Raw genomic sequence first — 24,304 nt, 5'->3', positions numbered from 1 at the left:
GGTTTTTGTAATAAAAAAAACCACATGCGGCTTAGAATCGAGTGCAAAGTAAGCGGAAATTCTGAAAAATGTTGGTAGGTGCCGCCACAACTAACTTCAGCTGACGAATATATGTAGCGCTACACAGGCATGCTTTGCAGGCACAAAGATAAATTCTGGCGCCAGTACCTCTGTGTCAGTAAATAAATTTAAAAAAAGGTGGAAGACGAGCTTTTTTCTTCGCCCCGAGTTTCGGCCACTGCATTTTCATACATTATCCAATGAAGTAAATACAAATTCCGTAATTGTTCATCTTCAAATGTAGCAGCATTCCAATGTACTACGAAAATCCAAGTGGCAAGACTGTTTGGGAATTTTGTCAATATGGCCAACTCTATGTTCTGAATTTTTTCCTACCTGTGAGAAGAGATGGTTGCTAATAGGAACTTTTATGAATTGTGAATCACATGCAGTATTCTCTTCACCATAAGAATAATATGAATATAAACATTTTGCCATGTATTCTTTCGTGTTTGCTGCTATCTCATTTAAATCCTGTCAGCCTAATAGACTACAAAACTAGTGTGAGACAACAGTAAACGCGGAAGAATATACATATAATGTCATGTTTATATTCGTATTATTCTTATGCCTAGTAGTGATACATTCAGAAATGAAACACGGCAATTGACTAGATTTTTAAATCTAAGATGACTCTAATTTCTGTGCAGAATGTAATGTACAAAAGAGGCATCTGCAAAGATTTTCGAACGGAGAAAAATTTTAGCTAAACTCTCATTCAGAACATCTTCTATCATACGCAGTCTATTATTTGGTTCTTGTTGATCATTATCAAAGGAAGCAGCAGTGTAAGTAACAACAAATAGCAGTCTCTTGCCATTGTTTCGCTAATGAGACAATTCCTCTCCTTTTTTATTGTAAGCGGCGGTAGCGTGCACAAAAGCAAGCCATGCCGCGAGCGGCGACAGGTCGTAAACACACATTATCATAATGCGACAAACAGTGCATGACACAGTACAATAATGCATTTTCAGCTTAGAGTGACGTAAACACCTATAGCAAAGAGAACGGCACTTATCAGATCAAAGAAAAATTTGCAATCGATTCAAATCAGATGAAGCACGTGAAAAATGAAGGGTACGTATAAATAGGGACGGAGCGTCGGAAGCATAGCAATGGCTACCTGGTAAAGCTTAACTGTTAAGTTTACGACTCGAACCAAACTACTGTAGCTGTATCGTCACTTATTCGACCTAAATTGTGTCTCATATTACAATGGACCAACTTTGTTTCAATTTGGAGATGTGGCCTAAAACTTTTATCTCCCCTTGAATTTCGAGTCTCAAATTTCAGGTGCAGCTTAGATTTCGGATTCGCCCCCCCTTGATTTCGAGTCTCGTTTTTCAGGTGCAGCTTAGATTCGAGTAAATACGGTAGCCACACACTCTGAGGATCTGAGTTTCACAGAATATCACAGGAGGCTGTCAAAAATAAAGGAGCACTACAGTGGTGCGGGATAATGAGTAGTTGACAGTTAAGCCAGAGTATAGTAGGCAGTGAGTACACACGGCACAACTTTCAGTACCTGAAGGTGATGGTCGGGTCACTCGTCGAAATATCGTGGACAAAATGGAAAAGGACAACACGGCGCGCGCGCGAACACGCGAACACACACACACACACACACACACACACACACACACACACACACACACACACACACAGAGAGAGAGAGAGAGAGAGAGAGAGAGAGAGAGAGAGAGAGAGAGAGAGAGAACATCATGAATAGAGTTAGTTTTCAACATATACTTCGTAAGGTTGGCAAACCAACCAGGAGGAAACACATAATGGACTCACAATGTTTACACATCTTTAAAAGCACGGTGTTCAAACAAACAGCTATGACCAGTGGCAAAAGAATAATAGTGCACCACAAAGAAGGAGAAACGTGGTGAACAGTATGAAAAAAAAAAAGCTCGAAATACAAAATTGTGCTTATGTTTCGGAAATGAAGCAGTGGTGCGACCTCCAGACCAGACGAGAGAAAGCGCCGATGTCAACAAACTGTAAGTAATCACTTATTTAAATGAAAAAAATGCCATGTGAGATGTTTGATAATCTAGAAATAACAAAAACTACATCATTCTAGATCCCACTGAAGAAGATGCCTTAGAGTAAGAAAAAGGTGAAATGCGTGTGGGAAAGATGTACTAAGTTGCAGCAAGAAAAGGCGGTTTTGTTTACAAAACAACTATCACTGAGTTTAGTCCTGTTCAATGTCATGCACTCCATTGACTGACATACTTACACAACACTCCTGAGCACGTGCTCCATTGGTTCAAACACGTGCCTCCCCTTGCTGTCATCTTTGATGAATTCTTCTATCGTCTTCTCTACCTGCAATGTAAAGTGACACGTAAATTAAATACAGAGTACAGGGAAAACATTTGCTGTCAATACACAAAACAGCCAAAATAATTTAATGCTACACATCCAATGCTAAAAAAAAAGCTAGTGCAGTACAGTAATCACCACTGGAACATACAGTGACAGACACAATATTTTGACCTCACACCAGTCAGATTTTTGTAATATTTTATACTTGTGGTAAATTAAGTTCAGAACTCAAATATCAACTTGCCAGAGCTGTTTGACCCAACTATCAAAAATCCTCAAGAAAATCAATTTCTAAGTTTTCCGACTATCGTCAATACAATGAAGTGAGATCAGTCGTCCCACAAGCAGTACAGCTATGTGATAGAATGCTCACCTGCCACTTGGGGGCCAGCGGATTGAAATTTTTAAACAAAGATGCCTGTTCTACGAGCATCTCTGTGAAGCATAAAATACATAAAGATGGAAAACAATCAACAGCAGGCAGGAATGATAATCACTGAATCAAATCTTGTTTTGGACATCATTTCAAATACCTATCTCTTTTAAATATAACATTCATCAAATATGTGTTAATTAACACATACCTAATTATCTTTTTTTATGAAAAATACATGTATTCTTATTGCAAATGTAAATTCTTAGCTAGCAATCTTTTATAACTGACTGTTAATCAAGATTTTTTAAATTTAAAAAAAATACATTAAAAATTAAATACCTCCAATCTTTATGTATTTTATGCTTCATGGAAGTGGTCTTAGAACATCACCCTCATTTAAAAATACACCAGGAATTAAACCAAAGCTCCTCAAGTGGCAGTTAAACACTCCACCACAGAGCCTTGCTGCTTTCATAAAAAATTATTTTACTTTAGCATCTTCAAGGTGGTCAGAAAACTTCAAAGTCTTTTTCTTGATTAGTTTTTAGAGATGTAGCAAACTGCTTTGGCAAATTGATATCCGAGTTCTGGACTTCACATACAAAAAAAACCTGACTGGCAAGTTTTCATCAGTGCGTGGGCCGATGAACTGATCGTCAGTGGTCAGTGGGAGAGTGCAAAAGTGTTATTCATTTCCTCAGGCCTCTCATTCACCATGCCATCCTGGAAAGATACTTGAAATCCACCATAATCACCCAATTTGAGCCCGTGCAATTATGATATGTTCACGAAAATGAAAGAACCTCTTCGTGGCACGGGTTACAATACAAGAGAAGACATTATCTGTGCCAAAGGGCTGTCCTTGTAATACACTGACGGTATATGGGGCCGTATGTCTGTGTGGGGGAAGGTGATCGATATGTGGGGTGATTATATTGAGAGCATGAAATACGATGAACATCAGTCAATAAATTCTGGTATAAATTACAACAGTGTTGCCATTACTTTTATCCATCCCATGCATCATGGAAATTTGCACAAAGAATAGAAGTCTGTTGAGGAAATTCTGACAGCATTTGTCCGCTATTGGTTTCCACATGTAACCACAATGTACACTGATGAGTTTAAAATGGAATCATTTCCACTTTCCAAGTAACTAATGTCTTCTAGTCAACAACTGAATTATGCAATCTTATTGGCACACCATTTAAATGTGTGCTCTAAGGTTTTACTATGGCCTCCTGCTTCTCTCTCTCCGTGGCAAACGAATCTGCTCCAGTCCGGAATCCCTGAACCATTACACCAACAACCTAAAAACAGCTTTCGCATCCCGCAACTACCCTCCCGACCTGGTACAGAAGCAAATTACCAGAGCCACTTCCTCATCCCCTCAAACCCAGAACCTCCCACAGAAGAACGCCAAAAGTGCCCCACTTGTGACAGGATACTTTCCGGGACTGGATCAGACTCTGAATATGGCTCTCCAGCAGGGATACGACTTCCACAAATCCTGCCCTGAAATGAGATACATCCTTCACAAAATCCTCCCCACTCCACCAAGAGTGTCTTTCCGCCGTCCACCTAACCTTCGTAACCTTCCAGTTCATCCCTATGAAATCCCCAAACCACCTTCCCTACCCTCTGGCTCCTACCCTTGTAACCACCCCCGGTGTAAAACCTGTCCCGTGCACCCTCCCACCACCACCTACTCCAGTCCTGTAACCCGGAAGGTGTACACGATCAAAGGCAGAGCCACGTGTGAAAGCACCCACGTGATTTACCAACTGACCTGCCTACACTGTGAAGCTTTCTATGTGGGAATGACCAGCAACAAACTGTCCATTCGCATGAATGGACACAGGCAGACAGTGTTTGTTGGTAATGAGGATCACCCTGTGGCTAAACATGCCTCGGTGCACGGCCAGCACATCTTGGCACAGTGTTACACCGTCCAGGTTATCTGGGTACTTGCCACTAACACCAACCTATCAGAACTCCGGAGATGGGAACTTGCCCTTCAATATATCCTCTCTTCCCGTTACCCACCAGGCTTCAACCTCCGCTAATTTCAAGTTGCCGCTGCTCATAACTCACCTGTCATTCGACAAAATCTTTGCCTCTGTACTTCCGCCTCAACTGACATCTCTGCCCAAACTCTTTGCCTTTACATATGTCTGCTTGCATCTGGATATGTGCGGATGAATATGTGTGTGTGTGTGTGCGCGCGCGCGCGCGCGAGTGTATACCTGTCCCTTTTTCCCCCCTAAGGTAAGTCTTTCCGCTCCCGGGAATGGAATGACTCCTTATCCTCTCCCTTAAAACCCACATCCTTTCGTCTTTCCCTCTGTAAGGAGTCATTCCAATCCCAGGAGCGGAAAGACTTACCTTAGGGGGGAAAAAAGGACAGGTATACACTCGCACACAAACACACATCCATCCGCACATATACAGACACAAGCAGACATTTGTAAAGGCAAAGAGTATGTGTATGTCAATTGGCAGAGGCCTTACCATTTATCTCAAGGGATTCTTTATTGACACAGTCCTGTTGATATGTGCCAGAACACTTGTACAGTTGGAATACATCCCATTTTGGTGTCTAAAAAATTGTGCCCATTGGACACTGAAATCCAGCTGCACACCTACGAATGGTGTCGCTGCCAATCACACCGGGAAAACTGGGCAGTCCCACATGAATACTTCAATATTTGAAAGTGAGTTCAATATCTTTGAACATTAATTATAAAAACATTTGTGTGTGTGTGTGTGTGTGTGTGTGTGTGTGTGTGTGTGTGTGTGCGCACTGTTATACAAGATGTTTTCAAGCATCACATATTTCTGCAAGAGGTAGTATTTGTCTAAAATACAAAGGAAGTTCTTATAATGATATTTACGGACACCAAAACGTGTCGAGATAAGGGGCAATTTGTCCTCTCATTCCTATCCATCTGTTATGCAGAAATAGATACTGTAGGCAGTGCTGACACACATTTGAGTGTTTCTTCACAATGGATTCTGCACTCTTTAAATACACATGTTTGCATTTAGTTTGCGTCACACACAGTTGTTACACGCCCTGTAACATCTGGACACCGTCGTTGGGTCAAGCATACACCGATACATTTAAATGCACCCACAGCCAGAAAACCAACCGATTCATGTCCGGTGAACGGCAAGGACATGCTGCCAGACTGCCTCCACGAATCCATCATATGTGGAACAGTGCAATATGGCAACATCACATGATCCGTATGAGTCTGTCAACAACAATTCCTTCCCATACATTGATATTCTAGCGATGCTGATGTCTCACTTCTGTGCCTAGTCAAGGATTTGCATCTGCCTACACATGCACGCATCTCTTGTGAACAGTAAAACACTACCAAATACTACACATTACTCGTAACAAGCAAAACGGCCCAATCTCAACTGATATTGGTTTCCAGACACATAAATTATAGATACTTTTATTCAAGTTTTGATCAATACTACCTCCGTCAGGAATATGCGACACTTCTTTTTTGGTGTTCCTTAATCCATACACACTTGGTAATTTGAGGAGTCTGATGTAATAATGGGTTATACAGTAACGTCAGCTACTGGCGTACACAGGTCATTCATATGAAATGTACACAAAGCCTGTAATGCCAGAAATATTTGTCTCTCAGCTACAACACAGCGGTGTAGTTTAACTGGCAATAAGCTGTAACTACAGGATACTATTAATTTCCAGAGGTTACTGCACAGCACACAGTAATGATGTGTGCTAATTACAACCAAACAAGCAGGATGTGACTTTCCAAAGAGGTGTGACAGTATTGAAACCTATCATCACATGCAAGCCACGTATGGGGTAATCCAGTTGGGTGTTCAAGTTGTGCACCAAGTACCACAGTAGAAAACAGACTTCTGCTCTAAGATCCTGGTATGTTCATATTCTGTAACATCATTATCTGCAACCATCAACTTGGGGCACATTAGTCGAGGGTGCCACTAGCATTCCCAGCATTGATCTTTGGTGATGCGCACTGTTTGTCCAATATCTTTCACCATGTTGGCACGGAATCTAATACACTCCGTCCTTCCGCAAACTGAGGTCATCTTTGACACTTCTCGGTAATGCCTGCATATTATTGAGTGGGCAAAAGACAGTTTTTAAGCAGTGCTTTTTCAGTATGCACTCAACTTTTCCTGACAGCACTTCGGTGTATAGTATAAAGGCTGTGACTACCTCTTCCTCCACGATTTCTTCTGTTTCCACTCTCTGTACTGTAGGGGTAGGGTGAAGAGCGTGCTTAATCTGCCATTCTGATAATCTGTACACTCAGAACCTGGCTACTCATAATAGCAGATTAAGCGCGCTCTTCGCCCAACCGCTCCAGTACAAATGGCGAAGACAGAAGACACCAACGAGGAAGAGGTGATCACAGCCTAAATGGCGTACACTGACGTGCTACCGGGAAAAGTTGGGCATATACTGAAAAAGCATCATGTAAGGCCTGTCTTGTGCCCAATAAAATACGGGCATTATTGGGAATTGTCAAAGATGACCTCGGTTTGAGGAACACTGGGGTGTATCAAACTCCATGTGGCAACACATATTGCACAAACAGTGTGCATCGTCAAAGATTGATGCTGGGAACTCGACTAATGTACCCCACGAAGTCTGCAAATGCAGAGCAGTGTTCGTCAGAGAATCACGCAATGGAATTCAAACATACCAGGGTTGTAGTTCAGACTTAGGCATACTGGGACAGTGTCATTAGAGAAACCATCAAAATTTGTACTAGGGACAATCTTATCAATCAGGACTGTAGCTATAATCTCAGCAAGGCTTGGAAACCAGCACTAGGTCTAATTAAGAAGACATTCAGCAAACACAATGATCTGGCAACCAGGGCAGACAGAGTAAAGTACATCGAAGCTACCACACACTCCAACAAAGTGTCTCCACAACTTCCAATGCGTGCTCTCGGGTGCGGATCAGAGAGGGAATGGTTTGTGGTGCGAGGAGGAATAAGTCGGCTGAGCACCCCCAGAAACTAAGTTCATAAGCACACATGACAATGGCGCGCAAATATTGGACTGGTAGTACACCTGTGGACTGTTCAGTTGTGAAATATGCCGGGAGAATGTCAAGAATCACAATGCTGAAACAGCAGCTCGAGTGGATGTAACAATGGTGTAACATATCTACCAGGAACCTTGTTATTTGCAAGGGAGACACTTGTTGGGTATTGTCATGCTGAGAATGGGTGTTTCACAATTTGAGCATGCAAGTCAGTGGTGAGTGGAGTGGAGTGAGTGGAGTCCGCTCAGACTGTTTGCAGATGATGGAGTTGCCAATATAGAAGTTCTGTATCAAAAAACTGCATAAATATTCAGTCGGGTCTTGACAGGATTTCAAAGTGAGCAAAGGTTAGCAACTTGTTTCAGCACTGAAAAATGGAGGACTGAGCACCTAACAAACTGAAAAAAAGAACTGAGTATCCTATGACTACAATATCAATAGTTCATAACTGGAATCAGCCACTTCATACAAATACCTGGGTTGTAAGTATTTGTAGGGATATGAAATGGACAATCACAGAGGCTCAGTATCGACAAAGCAAGTGGCCATCTTCAGTTTTTTGGTAGCATTCTAGGAAAATGTAATCAGTGTATAAAGCAGACAGCTTACAAAACAATTGTGCAACATAGCCTAGAATACAGGGTGGGCCTAAAACATCACTACCCACCACAACCAACACTACCCACCACAACCAACTGTAAACATTAAGGTAATCATGCTTAGTTGTGGGAATTTGGAGTGATGAGGCAACTTTCACAATATCAAGCCATGTCAACAGATACAACAGTGCCTGATGGTAAACAGAGAAATATAGATTTTTTTTTAGCGACACAGTTAAGTCAAGCTGGTGTCACCATTTGGGGTGTCATCTCATGCCATGGAGTAATTGGGACTTGGGTGTTGCTCGAAGTAGAGAGAACTAACTGGAAATGTTGATGACCTACACCATTATGGACCACAAATAACCTACGATGACTTCCAGACACTTTCCTTTCAACACAACAGGGCCCCACCACTTCACTCGCCAGCTGTGCCAAACTACTTTGATGAAGTATTTGGAGGAAATGTTATTGGAAAGTGAAGGGTAATGTAAACGTGACACAGTTCCCCTGACCTGACACCTATGTATTTATTCTTTTTGGGGTATGTTAAAGTTTATGCTATAAAACTGCATTAGGTCTTGAAATAAGCTATTTACAACAATTTTGAAGATCCTGATTCTAATAAATCATTGTGTAAACAAATATGCTTACATGTCCCAATTTGTCTGATGAAATGTATCCACAAAACAACTCAAGAGTGAATGTTATAAATAATCGTTTAGCTTCAATAAAGTGTTCAGTTATTTCATAACTGCAACTGTTTGTTTTGTATTCAGTAAGATTACGATGAGTAGTGACTTTTGGCCCACCCTATATTGATCAAGTGTGGGACCAGTACCAAACAGGATTAATATATACAGGGAAAGGCAAAGGAATGCTCACAGGTTTGGTTGAGATGTGGGAGAGGGTCATGGAGAGGCTGAAGAAACTGTACTGTCACATGCTTGAAGAATCTCTTGAAAGCTTACTTACAAAGTTTAAAATACCAGTTTTAAATGACGTATCTAGGGGTGTACTGCAGCCACCTACGTATCACTCCCATAATGACTGCAAGCATAAGATTAGACTAATTACAACATGGACAGTTGCAATTAAATAATCATTCTCCCTGTGCTCCATATATGAATGAGTGGGAGGAAGCCATAAGTGGTTCAATGGGAAGTACCCTCTGCCATACACTTCACTTCACAGTGGTTACCAATGTGTGGATGAAGATGTGAGTCACTGTGGGAGACTGAGCCACTAGGTTTCTCTGTAAGGGGAGAATCTTTAGTGGAAATGTGATACTGAAGATTAGTAAATACTGAAACTGAGACAAATGTCATGATCGGGTGAGAAGTGGAAGTACAATATATGGAAGAATATTAGTTAAAGTAGTCAGAAGAAAGATAATAATAAGAAGCCATTTAAGAAGTTGCGTTCGATTTTAAATTGCTCATGAGTTTAAGATTGAAAATTGAATGCGCATGATGGGAAAAAGTAATAATCCTATACAATGTTTCATTTCATGTAAGCTTCAGTAATTTTTGTGGGGAGATATCCAGAATGGCACTACTGTACGGGAAACAGCGTTCTAAAGGTGATGGTTAGAGTGACAACGTACTGTTAAGTTGCAACCGTTATCCAACAAACACTGACTGTAACTACACTACGGGATCAAAAGGTTAGGGTATCCCACGAGTACCGCAGGTAAGTGCGACGTGACCATTCTTGTTCTCTACTCGTATAAATGGTTTGATGGTGCTGTAATGTCCAAGAAAGTGTCATCCTTGAGTGACTGTAAGAGTACATGTGATGACTCATGAGGGGACTGCAACTACTCGTAACAACTGCTTTTGTCCAAATTTATGGTGTTTGCAAGGCTCGACCAGAAATGGAAGCGATAGACGTGGGAGCTCCAGATGGCCACGCAATTAGAAGAAAAAATAGAAATTTTGACACAGTTCGTTTGAGTCATAGGACATTTATTTTAGTGTAGTTGACAGGCAGTGATTAGCATGACAGGAAAAGTATAGAATGACAATCTGAGGCTCTTGGGTTTGAGTCCCTATCTGGGAACTTGTTTTATTTTCTTTTTTCACGTTACTTACACAGAAAATAAACTGACATAATGCTTAATAATTGCAGTAATTAATATTTTCATAAAAGGCTTGAAAAGGAAAGTTTGGGATTGCAAGTAAATTTCCAGGAAGCAATTGTAAGCTATACATGAGAATTTTGTAGGTAAAATTAGATAGTTTTATTATTTTACAGTTGATGATTTTCATGTGCTCGGTTGATATTGATCATAAAAACAGGGTAAGAAGTAATTTTCACAGCATCTTGCCACATTTTTACATTTATATGGTTATTTATGGTTACTTTTTAAGTTTCTATAGAGAAATATTCTTACTATATCATCACAATGGGCTTGAAAATTGTACATTACTTGCTCACGATTCAGCAAGTGAATGAGCTCTTTAGCCATAGCTAGTGTTCTTCCCCAACGGCCAATACAGTCAATTTTACCTTCACCGGGAACCTACTCTTCACATGCTGCTGCCAAGGGCTGGTCAAATGTCAAAATGAAACTAACAGAATACGGAGTCCTGTACACATCAATTACAACCCTGTCTCGGAGAGTTATTTGCGGAGTTCTTGCAGATATTGTAAGTACAATCCTTTCTTGGAAATTTATTTGCAATCCAAAAATTTAATTTCCTTTCATTTTAATGTTATTTATAGAAATATTAATAAATGCAATGCACTGAACATTATTTCAATTTCTTTAGTGTAAGTAACATAAAGGTAGGGAAAAAAAGCTTCTATATACGGACCTGACACAAAGACCCTGGGATTGTTGTTCTGTACTTTTTCCGCTGCACCACCCACTGCACGGAAACTACACTAATATATACAGCTCGTGCCAAGTCCGACCCACACCAAACTTGGCGGCCTACTGCCTGTCAAATTTCTGGAACAATTCTGAAGTGAATGCCACGAAGTGGTTCCTTCATCTTCGGAATCAAATCAAAGTCACAAGGACTAAGCCCGGGGAGTACGGTGGATGGTACAGTACTTCCAGAGCAGCCACAGCTTGCGCTATATGCGCCCGCACATTGTCTCGCAAAATGATGGGTGGGTCACGCAGAAAGTGTCGCCGCTTCTTTCGCAAAACATGTTGCAGAAGATGCTCCAAAAACGAACAGTAAAACTGTGCATTTACGGTCTGCCGTGGAGGATAACACCGTGACAGTCGTACACGAGAATCACCATAACTTTAGACCGCTCCATTCACATCATCAACAGAACCGGCTCTGCTAACGATAGACGACGACTTCCACGTTGCTGGCAACGGGTTCTACACAATACTGGTGACAACTTTGGAAGGACAGTAACAGGTGCAAACATGTAACTCTTTTGTAGAGTGAACTGAGAACAGTCAACTGAGAAACATTAGTTCTTAGTGCTATTGTGGTATTTCAACCAAAGTACTGAAAACATGTCACTTGGTACAGCTGACCCCATTCTCCCTTCTTGTAGCTATCACTATTATCAGTCAATGAGTCAATATGTATTTCCTGAAAGATATTTATATATGCAACATTAACTTTTTATTTCTAAAAGTACAGTTACACTTGTCAATGACCATTTTGAATCTTGTATATGATATATCAATTCAAATTATTTTTGATTGTAGAATCAAAACGCACCTGCATTAATGTGGTGTCATGAAGGAGTTTGGGATATTTAAAATTATGTATTATTTTATTTCAGTCATTTCATTGCCATTGCAATGACCTGGTAAGAGCCAAAAGATCATACATGTTGCTGCTTTTCTATGATAAAATTTGCAGGTTTCTACTAACACCAAACATAATATTATGGATGCAAGAGTGTCTTCAGTACACAAACATACTCCTTATGTTGAAGCCCAGGCTGGTAAGGTCTAAGTGTCATACTCCCACATTTCGTACAGCAATGTTGTCAGTGGTTGCTGCGAAGTACAATGGGAACGAAAGACGAATGCCAGTTGCTGGTTCTACACAGCCAATGAGAGAGCAGAGGGCAGACAACATGTTTTGCAGCACGAGACAAAGGAATACTATGACATTCTCATACCAACATAGATGTATTCTGAGACAATGCTTCTTTTTACGTATACATTCGTTTGCTTTGCCAGTTCACCACTAAATTACCACCTACCAACCTAACCTATACTTCGGGCTATGCTATACACCACTAAACAACTTCCATTCCGAGAGATGGATCTTTTTACAGGACACATTCTTTGGTTTCACCGACTTACTGTCGGATTTTCAACCTAAACCAGACCTCAGGCTATGTTACAGATCACTCTGTTACTGCAACCTTTGTTAGAAGTAAGTACCCATGAATCAAGAGTGAAGATGGGGACAGTTTCAGTTTTGGCACTAGATATATATTGCCTGTTTTCTCATCTCTCATTAGTCATGGGAAACTATCTTCACAATGACTACGTGAAACCAACACATTGGCAGCATATGGGCAGTAAAGAAACACCACCACAACTGGCATTGGCCCAATCTTAACTTCAGCCAGGCTTGCTTGCTCCTGTCTGCAATCTGGAAACCAAAGTGGGGCAATCAGAATCACCTGAGGAAAGTGAATCTGATACTCCAGCAGTGAATGAGCACATCCCTGAATCATGAGACACTTTCCCTTGCCTCATATTCCAGATGGAACTAAATGATTTAGTTTGCAATCTAAAATTGCAAAACTGAAATTTTGGATGACAGATTGCAGCGAGGTGACCTCTTCATTCTAGGTACAAAAATTCATCATTCGGATCTGTACACAGTGGTTTGCCTGCATACACTAACAATAAAAATTCTGTGTCCCCACATACACATGCGAATTGTTTGATGCAAGATTTTCAGGCTCGCGTCTAAAAGCAATTTAAAAGTAATATTACTGAATAATGGCAATAAAGTCTGTCAGTACCACTGGTCAATTCAGTGAGTAAGAAGAAAAGATATGAAAGTATTGGTATGCTATTGGAAGTCATCAAACTTAAAAAATCATGAGTGTACAATATGCAGTTATTTAAAACTGTTTCATTACTTACAGCTTTAGAACCTGCTTTAGAACCTGGTTTCACAAAATATTGCTATTTATATGTTTGTGGGAAAGTTGAAGCAATCAATCTTATCACGAGTTGCACAAAATATACACAATGCAACTGGATCATTAGAGAAAAGATGACAGATAGGTCAACTGAAACACCTAGTACCATGCTCCAGCTTGGATTTGTGACCTTACCATGAAGAGACGTTTGATATACTCTATGAGCAGCTAATCCGAAAAGTGGCATGTGAGAAAAAGTCACTTTGCAACAGGTGTATAGCTTGAGGTTGTAATCTCTTGTAAATTTTGATAGTAAAGAAGTTCACGGTGTGCTGTTAATTCTAAAATGTGGTTCTAGGGAACTATTAGAGTCATCAATATATTCTTTGAAGAACAATGACATATGTTATGTAGATGGTGTTGGGATGTTTTTCTTCGTATGTTTCAGATGTAAATGTTGGTCTTATGTTTTGTTCATAATATGACATTTATGTCTTGTGGGCGGTGGCTTGGGTCATGTTGTTTACTAAGCCTACTAACTTGAGTGGAGATGTTAACCCAGAGGGGAATGATGTTTTGCATTCTGGTGAATTTTTTTTTTTTTTTTTTTTTAATTGTGTTGTGGTGACAGGCTGAACTACAACATAACCTGAGGTCTAGGCTAAGTTGAAAGGTGACAAATTAGCTGTGAGCTGGGAAAGTTAATGAATGTACCATGACTTCCTTTACAGCTGTGTCCCCCATAAAACCCTTATTTTCACAGAATACTCTAGCACGCACAAGGTTTCACAGGTTTGAAGGGATTAATAGCAAGAACAGCCCTGGCTCAATATCTCCTGCTCACATGTAGCTCATGTTAGTTTCTTGAATTTTGCTTTGCTAATGCTGTCATGTTGTAAGCTATGTCAATTACTGATTGTTTCTTAGTGTTCATATCTCCACAAAGTTAACTCACCCATTTGTTGGTACGGTACTGAGTTGTTAACTAATCCTGAACAGTTTGTATCATGGCTGCATGAGAGATTCAACAGTGAAGTACAACAGTCTTACGTTGGTGGAATGGATGTGTGACGTATTGAACACCATTACTTTCCTTCAGGACAATGGTGTACTGGGAGAATATGTTAAGTGTCATCAAAGATGAGGAAACCCTGCCAAAATGGTTGAGATTGCTCATTCTTGTAGCAGTGACAATTTCATGTGATGCTGTTGTCACAATTTGTGATGATCTATTCAGTGGGGTACTTGGTTCAAAAAATCTATCTCGTAATCTCGGGTACCACTTGACTATGCGATTTTGTGCCCATCCGATGGTGCAAGTGGTACTTATGTTACTGATTCACTCTGAAGGGGAAAGTGGGAATTTTATATTTTGTTCTGTTTTCTTGGAAAATAAATACACCAAGCTAATAAAAGTTTCTATTTTATTATCCAGCAACTACCTTCAACATATTAGGCACCTCCAGCAGAACTTTTAAAATTTTTCATAGTAAATATTACAAGCCCACTATTTTGATGATGCCATGGGTCAATGCCACAACCAGGTACATTGGATGCTTCAGTATCTCCACTTACAGAAAAACAGGTCACACTAATGCGTGCCCTAATTTGATATAGTGACTGGAAAGTGAACAAAGTTTTCACAGAAGAGTAAAACATATAGTTCGTGGAAGAAGATAGGAATAGTCACTGTAACTGATGCAACAAGTTGAGCCAGAATTTCTTAGTTAACTTTTCAGAGCTTTATAACAACTGCGTACTCAAATGATGCACAATTTTCATTATAATATCAAACTCTTGAATGCTTATACCTACAAAAGAACTCTGCTTAAAATTCCTAAGCACCAAACTCCATGCACAAAGCAGACAGGAATAAATATAAGTTAGTCATCTAATAAAGAATGGCATGTCCAAAGGAATAGCATTAGTGCACTACATTGTTGGCCAAGTCATTACACAAACCTTCACGGAACTTTATTAACACAAACCTCTTCCCTAAATTTCTTCAGTTTTTCCTTATCTTCATTTTTTTTCTTCAACATGGCTTCACGCTGTTCTGAAACATGAAAGCCACAATACATCATCAGCAAGCTAACAAAGCTGTCAGTATTACAGGAAAGAAAAAAGTTACAAAAGGTGTATACTACTTAATACACTCCTGGAAACTGAAATAAGAACACCGTGAATTCATTGTCCCAGGAAGGGGAAACTTTATTGACACATTCCTGGGGTCAGATACATCACATGATCACACTGACAGAACCACAGGCACATAGACACAGGCAACAGAGCATGCACAATGTCGGCACTAGTACAGTGTATATCCACCTTTCGCAGCAATGCAGGCTGCTATTCTCCCATGGAGACGATCGTATAGATGCTGGATGTAGTCCTGTGGAACGGCTTGCCATGCCATTTCTACCTGGCGCCTCAGTTGGACCAGCGTTCGTGCTGGACGTGCAGACCGCGTGAGACGACGCTTCATCCAGTCCCAAACATGCTCAATGGGGGACAGATCCGGAGATCTTGCTGGCCAGGGTAGTTGACTTACACCTTCTAGGGCACGTTGGGTGGCACGGGATACATGCGGACGTGCATTGTCCTGTTGGAACAGCAAGTTCCCTTGCCTGTCTAGGAATGGTAGAACGATGGGTTCGATGACGGTTTGGATGTACCGTGCACTATTCAGTGTCCCCTCGACGATCACCAGTGGTGTACGGCCAGTGTAGGAGATCGCTCCCCACACCATGATGCCGGGTATTGGCCCTGTGTGCCTCGGTCGTATGCAGTGCTGATTGTGGCGCTCACCTGCACGGCGCCAAACACGCATACGACCATCATTGGCACCAAGGCAGAAGCGACTCTCATCGCTGAAGACGACACGTCTCCATTCGTCCCTCCATTCACGCCTGTCGCGACACCACTGGAGGCAGACTGCACGATGTTGGGGCGTGAGCGGAAGACGGCCTAACGGTGTGCGGGACCGTAGCCCAACTTCATGGAGACGGTTGCGAATGGTCCTCGCCAATACCCCAGGAGCAACAGTGTCCCTAATTTGCTGGGAAGTGGCGGTGCGGTCCCATACGGCACTGCGTAAGATCCTACGGTCTTGGCGTGCATCCGTGCGTCGCTGTGGTCCGGTCCCAGGTCGACGGGCACGTGCACCTTCCGCCGACCACTGGCGACAACATCGATGTACTGTGGAGACCTCACGCCCCACGTGTTGAGCAATTCGGCGGTACGTCCACCCGGCCTCCCGCATGCCCACTATACGCCCTCGCTCAAAGTCCGTCAACTGCACATATGGTTCACGTCCACGCTGTCGCGGCATGCTACCAGTGTTAAAGACTGCGATGGAGCTCCGTATGCCACGGCAAACTGGCTGACACTGACGGCGGCGGTGCACAAATGCTGCGCAGCTAGCGCCATTCGACGGCCAACACCGCGGTTCCTGGTGTGTCCGCTGTGCTGTGCGTGTGATCATTGCTTGTACAGCCCTCTCGCAGTGTCCGGAGCAAGTATGGTGGGTCTGACACACCGGTGTCAATGTGTTCTTTTTTCCATTTCCAGGAGTGTATTTATCAAATGTAAAATCCTATAATAAGAAAAATTTATGCGATCTGAAGTTTTCCCAGCATATTTCCAATTGGAACAATTCTTGGGTATCCAACCGGGTAGCGTCGTAATTTCTCCACAATATTTCGGCAGACGTACACCATGCCATCTTCAGGTGGTTCCTGACTAATGCTAAGCTGCTCCTCTCAGCGCCCTATATATACTAGCAGTTACCCCCCCCCCCCCTCCATCGTTCCTCTCCTTGTGTCTTTGGCGCAGCGGCTACTGGTGGTGGTGGGGAAAGCGGCACCTGAGTCTGAACTGGGGTCTGCAGTCTCCCTGCTGCCGCCGTCGGGGACGGTCCTCGATGTCTGGGACCGCATCTTTCTCTCCAGGCTGAGTGCCTGACTAAATTGAAGGCCACTGTCTTTATTAATTAGATCGTGCTGTAGTCAGATTTCGATGGCCTCTTTAGTAATGCAGTCCCAGAAGTAGGAGGATTGACAGAGTATTTTTGTTTTTTCATAGTCCATAGTATGCCCAGTCTCTATACAATGGCCAGCTACAGCTGATTTAGTGGTCTGGCATAATTCGGAATGGCGCTTGTGTTTGCGGTACCTCTCTTCTACAGTGCGGACTGTCTCCCCAGTGTATGATTTTCCGCACTGACAAGGAATTTGATAAACGCCTGGTTTTCAAAGGCCTAGGTCATCTTTCACTGAACCCAGTGGGGTCAAGGTTTTTGCAGGAGGTCGGAATACACATTTCACATTGTTTCCCCAGGGTACTACCGATTTCTCTTGAGGTGTTTCCGACAAACACAATGCACGCCAATGACTTGTGTTATTCTGTTTCTTCTTCTTGTTCTCTTGGCACAGTCTGGCTGAATGTGTGTCTTATTTGCTTCTGGTTGTACCCATTTTTCCGAAATGCTGTCTGGAGGTCTGCTGGAATGCTCTCCTGATCGCAGATTGATCATGCCCTGTGAACAAGTGTGCGCAAAATGCCTTCACGCTGGGAGTTGTGGTGGCAACTGAAGGCATTTACGTACAAATTGGTGCGTTTAGGTTTTCTGTATACATTGTGTCCCAGCTTGCCGTCAGGTTTCTGTTTCACCAGGACGTCAAGAAACGGTAGGGCACCATCCTGCTCCACCTCCATCGTGAACTGTATGTTGAGGTGCAGCGAGTTGAGGTGTTCGAGAAATTCATTTAAGCTGTCCCATCCGTGTGGCCAAACATCCACGTAGCAGAAGAAACAAGTTGGTTTTTGTTTGGGTTGTTCTAGTGCCTTCTCCTCGAAATTCTCCATAAAAAAGTTGGCTACAACCGGTGAAAGCAGGCATCCCATGGCGATGTCATCTATCTGTTCATAATAATTTCCGTCGAACAGGAAGTATGTTGAGGTGAGCACAAACTCGATGAGCCTAGCTCAGTTGTTGTTGAATTTCTTGCTTATCAGATTGATTGAGTCTTTCAGTGGCACCCTAGTGGAGAGGGACACCATGCCAAATCTCACTAACAAGTCGCTACTCTGGATCCAAGGTTCTTGTATATGTTGTACAAAGTGGACTAAATTGTGGACGTGGTGTTCACATTTTTCCACAAATGGACTAAGGAGACTCGTCAGGTGTTGGGCCAGTCCATAGGTTGCTGCTCCTATGTTGCTGACTACTGGACGCATAGGTGTCCCATCCTTGTGGACCTTTGGTAGCCCATACAGTCGTGGCGGTGCAGCCGCTTGTGCTCAAAGTTTCTTGACAGTTTTTCCATCAAAGGTACTGTGAAGAAGTTCAACGGTTCTTCTTTGAAGGCAACCTGTCGGGTCTCCATCCATCCTTCTGTACGCTGCGTCATTGAGAAGTTTGTACATTTTTCTCTTATATTCTGAGTGTAGGAGCAGTACTGTAGCATTTCCTTTGTCAGCAGGCAAGATCACCAACTCAGGATCGCTGCGTAACTAGCGGACGGCCGCCCTCTCTTCCTTCGAGATGTTCTGTTTCAGTGGTGCAGCCCCGGTGAGCGCACGGCACGTTTCGTGACGTACTTCTGCTTCACTGGCTGGCAGAGTGTAGGTGGCCTGCTCCACACCGCTTATAATGTCCACAATCGGTAGAGATGTCAGGGTTGGGGTGAACCTAACAAGGCTCTTCAAGTTTGTGCTCATCTCAACATACTTCCTGTTCGACGGAAATTATTATGAACAGACAGATGGCGTTGCCATGGGATGCCCGCTTTCACCGGTTGTAGCCAACTTTTTTATGGAGAATTTCGAGGAGAAGGCACTAGAACAAGCCAAACAAAAACCAACTTGTTTCTTCCGTTACGTGGATGACACATTCGTTGTTTGGCCACATGGACAGGACAGCTTAAATGAATTTCTCGAACACCACACCTCGCTGCACCCCAACATACAGTTTACGATGCAAGTGGAGCAGGATGGTGCCCTCCCGTTTCTTGACGTCATGGTGAAACGGAAACATGACGGCAAGCTGGGACACAGTGTATACAGAAAACCTAAACACACCGATTTGTGCCTAAATGCTTTCACTTGCTACAAAAACTCCCAGTGTGAAGGCATTTTGCGCACACTTGTTCACAGGGCATGATTGATCTGTGATCAGGAGAGCCTTCCAGCAGAACTGCAGCATGTCAAGACATCATTTCGGAAAAATGGGTAAACCAGAAGCAAATAAGAATCACACTCAGACAGACTGCACCAAGAGAACAAGAAGAAGAAACAGAATAACACAAGTCATTGGCGTGCATTCCGTTTGTCGGAAACACCTCAAGAAAAATCGGTAGAATTCTGGGGAAACACAATGTGAAATGTTTATTCAGACCCCCTGCAAAAACCTTGACCCTACTGGGTTCAGTGAAAGATGATCTAGGTCTTTGAAAAACTAGGTGTTTATCAAATTCCTTGTCAGTGCGGAAAATCATACACTGGGGAGACAGTCCGCACTCTAGAAGAGAGGTGCCGCGAACACAAGCGCCATACCGAATTACGCCAGGCCACTAAATCAGTTGTAGCTGGCCATTGTATAAAGACTGGGCATACTATGGACTATGAAAAAACAAAAATACTCTATCAATCCTCCTACTTCTGGGACGGCGTTACTAAAGAGGCCATCGAAATCCGACTACAGCACGACCTAATTAATAAAGACAGTGGCCTTCAACTTAGTCAGGCTTGGAACCCTGCACTCAGCCTGGAGACAAAGATGTGGTCCCAGAGATCAGCTGGAAGTTACACAATAAAGAAACTCTAACACACCAGCACTAGAGTTTGCTGCTGAAGTGTTAGAATTTGTTTATTTCAACTTATTAACCACCGTGAACATTAAGATCTGAAGATCATCATCATACATGATCAAAATTGTCAGCTATTATGCCCTGTAAGCAAGAACGCAAAAATAAGCTTTTGTCAAGTTATATATAATTGCAATATCTCTCATGGCAACACATACTATGTTACAAATACCTAAAATTAGAATCTGAATTGACAGTTACAAGGTGAATTCAGTAAGCTCTAGCACACAGTAGATAAAATATCTTATGAACTTTTGGTGAATATTAAGTAAGTATATCATACTCCTTATTGGATTTACAGATTGCATTACTGTAAAAACAGACAATATTTCAAATACTGCTGTATATTTAATCAAATACTGAAGTCCAATTATAATACTACAATAAAAATTTATATGATTCAGTCCAACAGTTGTTTACAGTTCGAATTTTTTGTAGACATCTGCAGGTAATGCAGCGCATATAGAACTGTATCAATTATTTTTCTACACAGTACACTCCAATGGCATGTAAAAGGGGAAGCACAGCAAGAAACTCGACAGCAGCTTTTAATAGTCTTCATATCTTTCCAGTCACTTGTTGCAAGTATTTCAAATAACTGAAGATGAGATATACTTAGTACAAGCAGTACTGTCTGGTAAACACTTGTGCACAACAAGCGTAGCCCAAGATTTATCTGCAGTTACAAAAAAAATTAAATGAAGTGCTGAGTAGCAATTACTACGATTGTTTATATGCAGTTGTTCACAAGCCGCACTTCGTTAAGTGCTGGCGATAAACAATTTTACTGAAAGACTGGGATGTGACCAGCGAGATATGAGTAGGTACAATATAAATATTTGTAGATATTGGTCTACACGAGTAAACAAAGCGGCACTAGGCGGAAAAAGCAAAGATGAGGGGGAATGAAAACGTTTCTACATTACATGTAAAATACACAGAACTTCGACGGTCACATAATTCAAAGAATTGACGGTATACATAATATATTAATTAATTAGTAGCAACACACTTGTAGGTTATATTCTTACTTTTCATCATAAGTCTCTGTTTGTCATTTACACTAGGTGGCTTGTCCATTGCATTTAGTATTGAGCCTAAGAGATCCATAATTTAGTTTCCTGTTTACAGGCGTAAATAACTTAATATTTTTCTAAACAATTTCACAATGAAATATTCACACAAGGTCGACTACTTTTTCAAAACACTTCTTTGACACTGGTAACAAAGATATTGTAGTGTCTAATCAATGATCATATACTACATTTCATTACTCAAAGACTTTATGTAATTAATTGAAGCAAATTTACGGCAGTGACTTATTAATATGTAGTAATGTTTTATGTAATTGATATTCCGTTTTTAAATTAACATTTGGTCTAAAATCAACTATATTGGTCAGTAATTATTCGGTGTAATGCAATAATAAAAAATAAAGCATAAGTTTTTTGTTATTTATTATTAAAGTTTTAAGTTAAGGAAGTAAATATATTTAAATTTCAAAAGGGCAAAATTGTCGTTCGACGTTTACATAGCATTGGTCGATGGTGTTTAGTTCTTTGGCGTAGTGTTTAATGTTACTAAATATCTCTGTCAGTTTGATTCGATTTGTTCGTTCTCGTCGTTGTTGCAATGGTGGACAAATGTATTGAGTTGGCGTTCAATAAAGATAAACCTGAAATTTATTTTGTAGAAATCTGGTTAACCAATGTTTAAAAAACGCCAATATTTGGGTGATGTATTATCTGCGTAGGTGTGACACATCGTATGTTTCCCACTTATAGGAATTTGTGGTTGCATGGGAAAGAGGACATGCCCGCCAGCATCCATTTATTGTGTTTTATTGCTATAGCGTATAATAAAGGACGATCGTGTTGTGTTTTCATAAATTGCGGAAACATATCGAAATTGTTATGTTAATTATATGGGAGAAGCATCGTAGACTTTAGGTTTAAAAGTTGTAGTTTACAAAGCAATTCTCACAATGTTGCAAAGTGTGCAGTTTAGTCAACCTCCTCCCCCTATGCCGAATCTCTCCATACCACCTCCTAACTTTCCACCGCCCCAGCAACCCCCGCCGCAGCAGCAACAGCTTCGTTATGGAACCGATCCAAGAGGAGTACACAGGGGACATTTTTTCCAGCCTTTCCGTCCGTACACCAGACCAGGCCCTGTAGGTGCGGATAGTGAGTTTGATGGCAAACGATTGCGCAAATCGGTTATGAGAAAGACAGTTGACTACAACTCAGCAATAATTAAAATGTTGGAGGTATGTATAATGAGGGAAAGGCTAGAATGTATAGATTTCCTGTGACTGGTAGATTAATAGTGTTTGTTCCATGCCTCGGTGATTTGTGTATATGATTGCATTTCTTGTCATTACGAACCGAGTATACTGTTACTTATTCTCATCTGTTAACGTTCCTTCAGTATATTGACAGTTGAAGCAGTGTTATGTCATAATTGTAATTGGTACCTATGTTGGTTCAAGGGTTGTTATAAATGTATTAGGGTTCTCAGAAATAAGTTCTTTCGGTGCAGTCGCTTGCAGTAATTGGTTTTAATGTTTTCATTGAATTTTGTGTAACAGTTGATCATGAAACGGGAGATGTAGTTGAGAATAGGTGTGTGTGCGGAGCATTATAATTTGCTGTAATGTTTTTCAAATCATGTCCGTGTAACATTAGACTCACTGCTGCTATTTATAGCATTATAAACTTGTATGAGACACCTTTTTACCTGATTTTGACAATATCTCATCTTTATAAGAAACCTAGTTGAAACTTGGAACTTAGAGGGATATGTATTTGTTATATTATGTGGAAAAATCATAGTTCCTACACCTGTTTGGAAAGTATTTGAACTGTCAGATCCTTCACCTCCTCCTATATTTCTCTCTGCAAGTAGTGTATGATACTTTTCTAGTTTTGTTCCATGTGAGGTGACACAGTGGTTTGCACAAGGCACAATAGGAAGGAGTGGAGTTTATTTAGTCATCTGGCCATTCTGTTTTAAATGTGCCATGATATCCCAGTTGTTAAAGAGAATGCTGCTATGAGACCTTTGGAAAGTAACCAATTCAGTTTCTCACCCCCATTCTTGCTGTATTCAGGTTTGTCCCAAGTCTCTCACGACCTTTTTGTTTCAAACATCACTGATGACCTCGATGTTGAGCGCCCATAACCCCCCCCCCCTTGTTTCAATCTGTAGTGTCTTATTACATATACAGTTGATCACTTTCAGTGCCAGTTATTTTTCAGAGTGGAGCCATTGACAGCTTTAACAAAATGTGTAAATTATTTCTTATTTTCCCCCTGTTATGTTGCACAAAATAAATTAAAAAAGTTTGTCAACTAATGCTGCTACTTCAGGAGGGAGGTCACACATTTGGGGAGGGGGGGACAGTTTGTAGTTTGTGCCTTGAACAAGCGTCTGCCTATTTCCTTCTTTCACTCAACTGGAAATCGACTTACGTGGGTGGGTCTGCTAATCATATTGCAGATGGAACAACATATCTATGCTAGTTCCTATTTGTTTTTTGTTCATATTGTAAATATTTGAACTCTACTTTTTTATTAAGTTTCTGGATGTAAATATTTGAACTCTACTTTTTTATTAAGTTTCTGGATGTTCATGGTCTACTGTTTGCATAAGTTTGTATTTATTTGTTTATTTTGCACCTCGTGAGATAATTCACGGGTAAGATAGTGACATTGTATTTGTGAAGACTGGGTTCAAATCCCCATTCAGTCATAATGATTTAGGTTTTCATAATTTGCTTAGGATGAATGCCACGATATTCATTTTCATAATTTGCCTAGGATGAATGCCATGGTATTCATTTGAAAAGGACACAACCCTTTTCCTTCCCTAGTCTTGTCCATTGTGATTTCATATTTTTATTTTT

General features: G+C 41.2%; 2 protein-coding genes across 3 annotated transcripts in view; one reads left to right on the top strand and one right to left on the bottom strand.

Moving 5' to 3' along the window:
- The window catches only part of LOC126108747 (sperm-associated antigen 7 homolog), an 86,597-nt gene extending 64,971 nt beyond the window's left edge, over window positions 1-21,626 (bottom strand). The window contains exons 1-3 of the mRNA XM_049914091.1: window positions 21,429-21,626; window positions 15,520-15,587; window positions 2,309-2,397 (exon numbers count right to left, since the gene is read on the bottom strand). Of these exons, the coding sequence (XP_049770048.1) occupies window positions 2,309-2,397; window positions 15,520-15,587; window positions 21,429-21,507 (236 nt within the window). The 5' untranslated portion in view covers window positions 21,508-21,626. The remainder of the gene's footprint in view (window positions 1-2,308; window positions 2,398-15,519; window positions 15,588-21,428) is intronic.
- Window positions 21,627-22,020: 394 nt separating this feature from the next.
- Window positions 22,021-24,304, top strand: part of LOC126108925 (pre-mRNA 3' end processing protein pfs-2) — a 175,317-nt gene continuing 173,033 nt past the window's right edge. For both annotated transcript variants that reach the window (XM_049914295.1, XM_049914294.1), the window contains exon 1: window positions 22,021-22,666. In XM_049914295.1, coding sequence (XP_049770252.1) covers window positions 22,382-22,666 — 285 coding nt within the window. In that variant the 5' untranslated portion in view covers window positions 22,021-22,381. The remainder of the gene's footprint in view (window positions 22,667-24,304) is intronic.

Source organism: Schistocerca cancellata, chromosome 11 (genome assembly GCF_023864275.1).
Source record: "Schistocerca cancellata isolate TAMUIC-IGC-003103 chromosome 11, iqSchCanc2.1, whole genome shotgun sequence".
NCBI lineage: Eukaryota > Metazoa > Arthropoda > Insecta > Orthoptera > Acrididae > Schistocerca > Schistocerca cancellata.
Note: the sequence above shows the minus strand (reverse complement) of the source record. Positions and strands in the feature narration are given on the sequence as shown.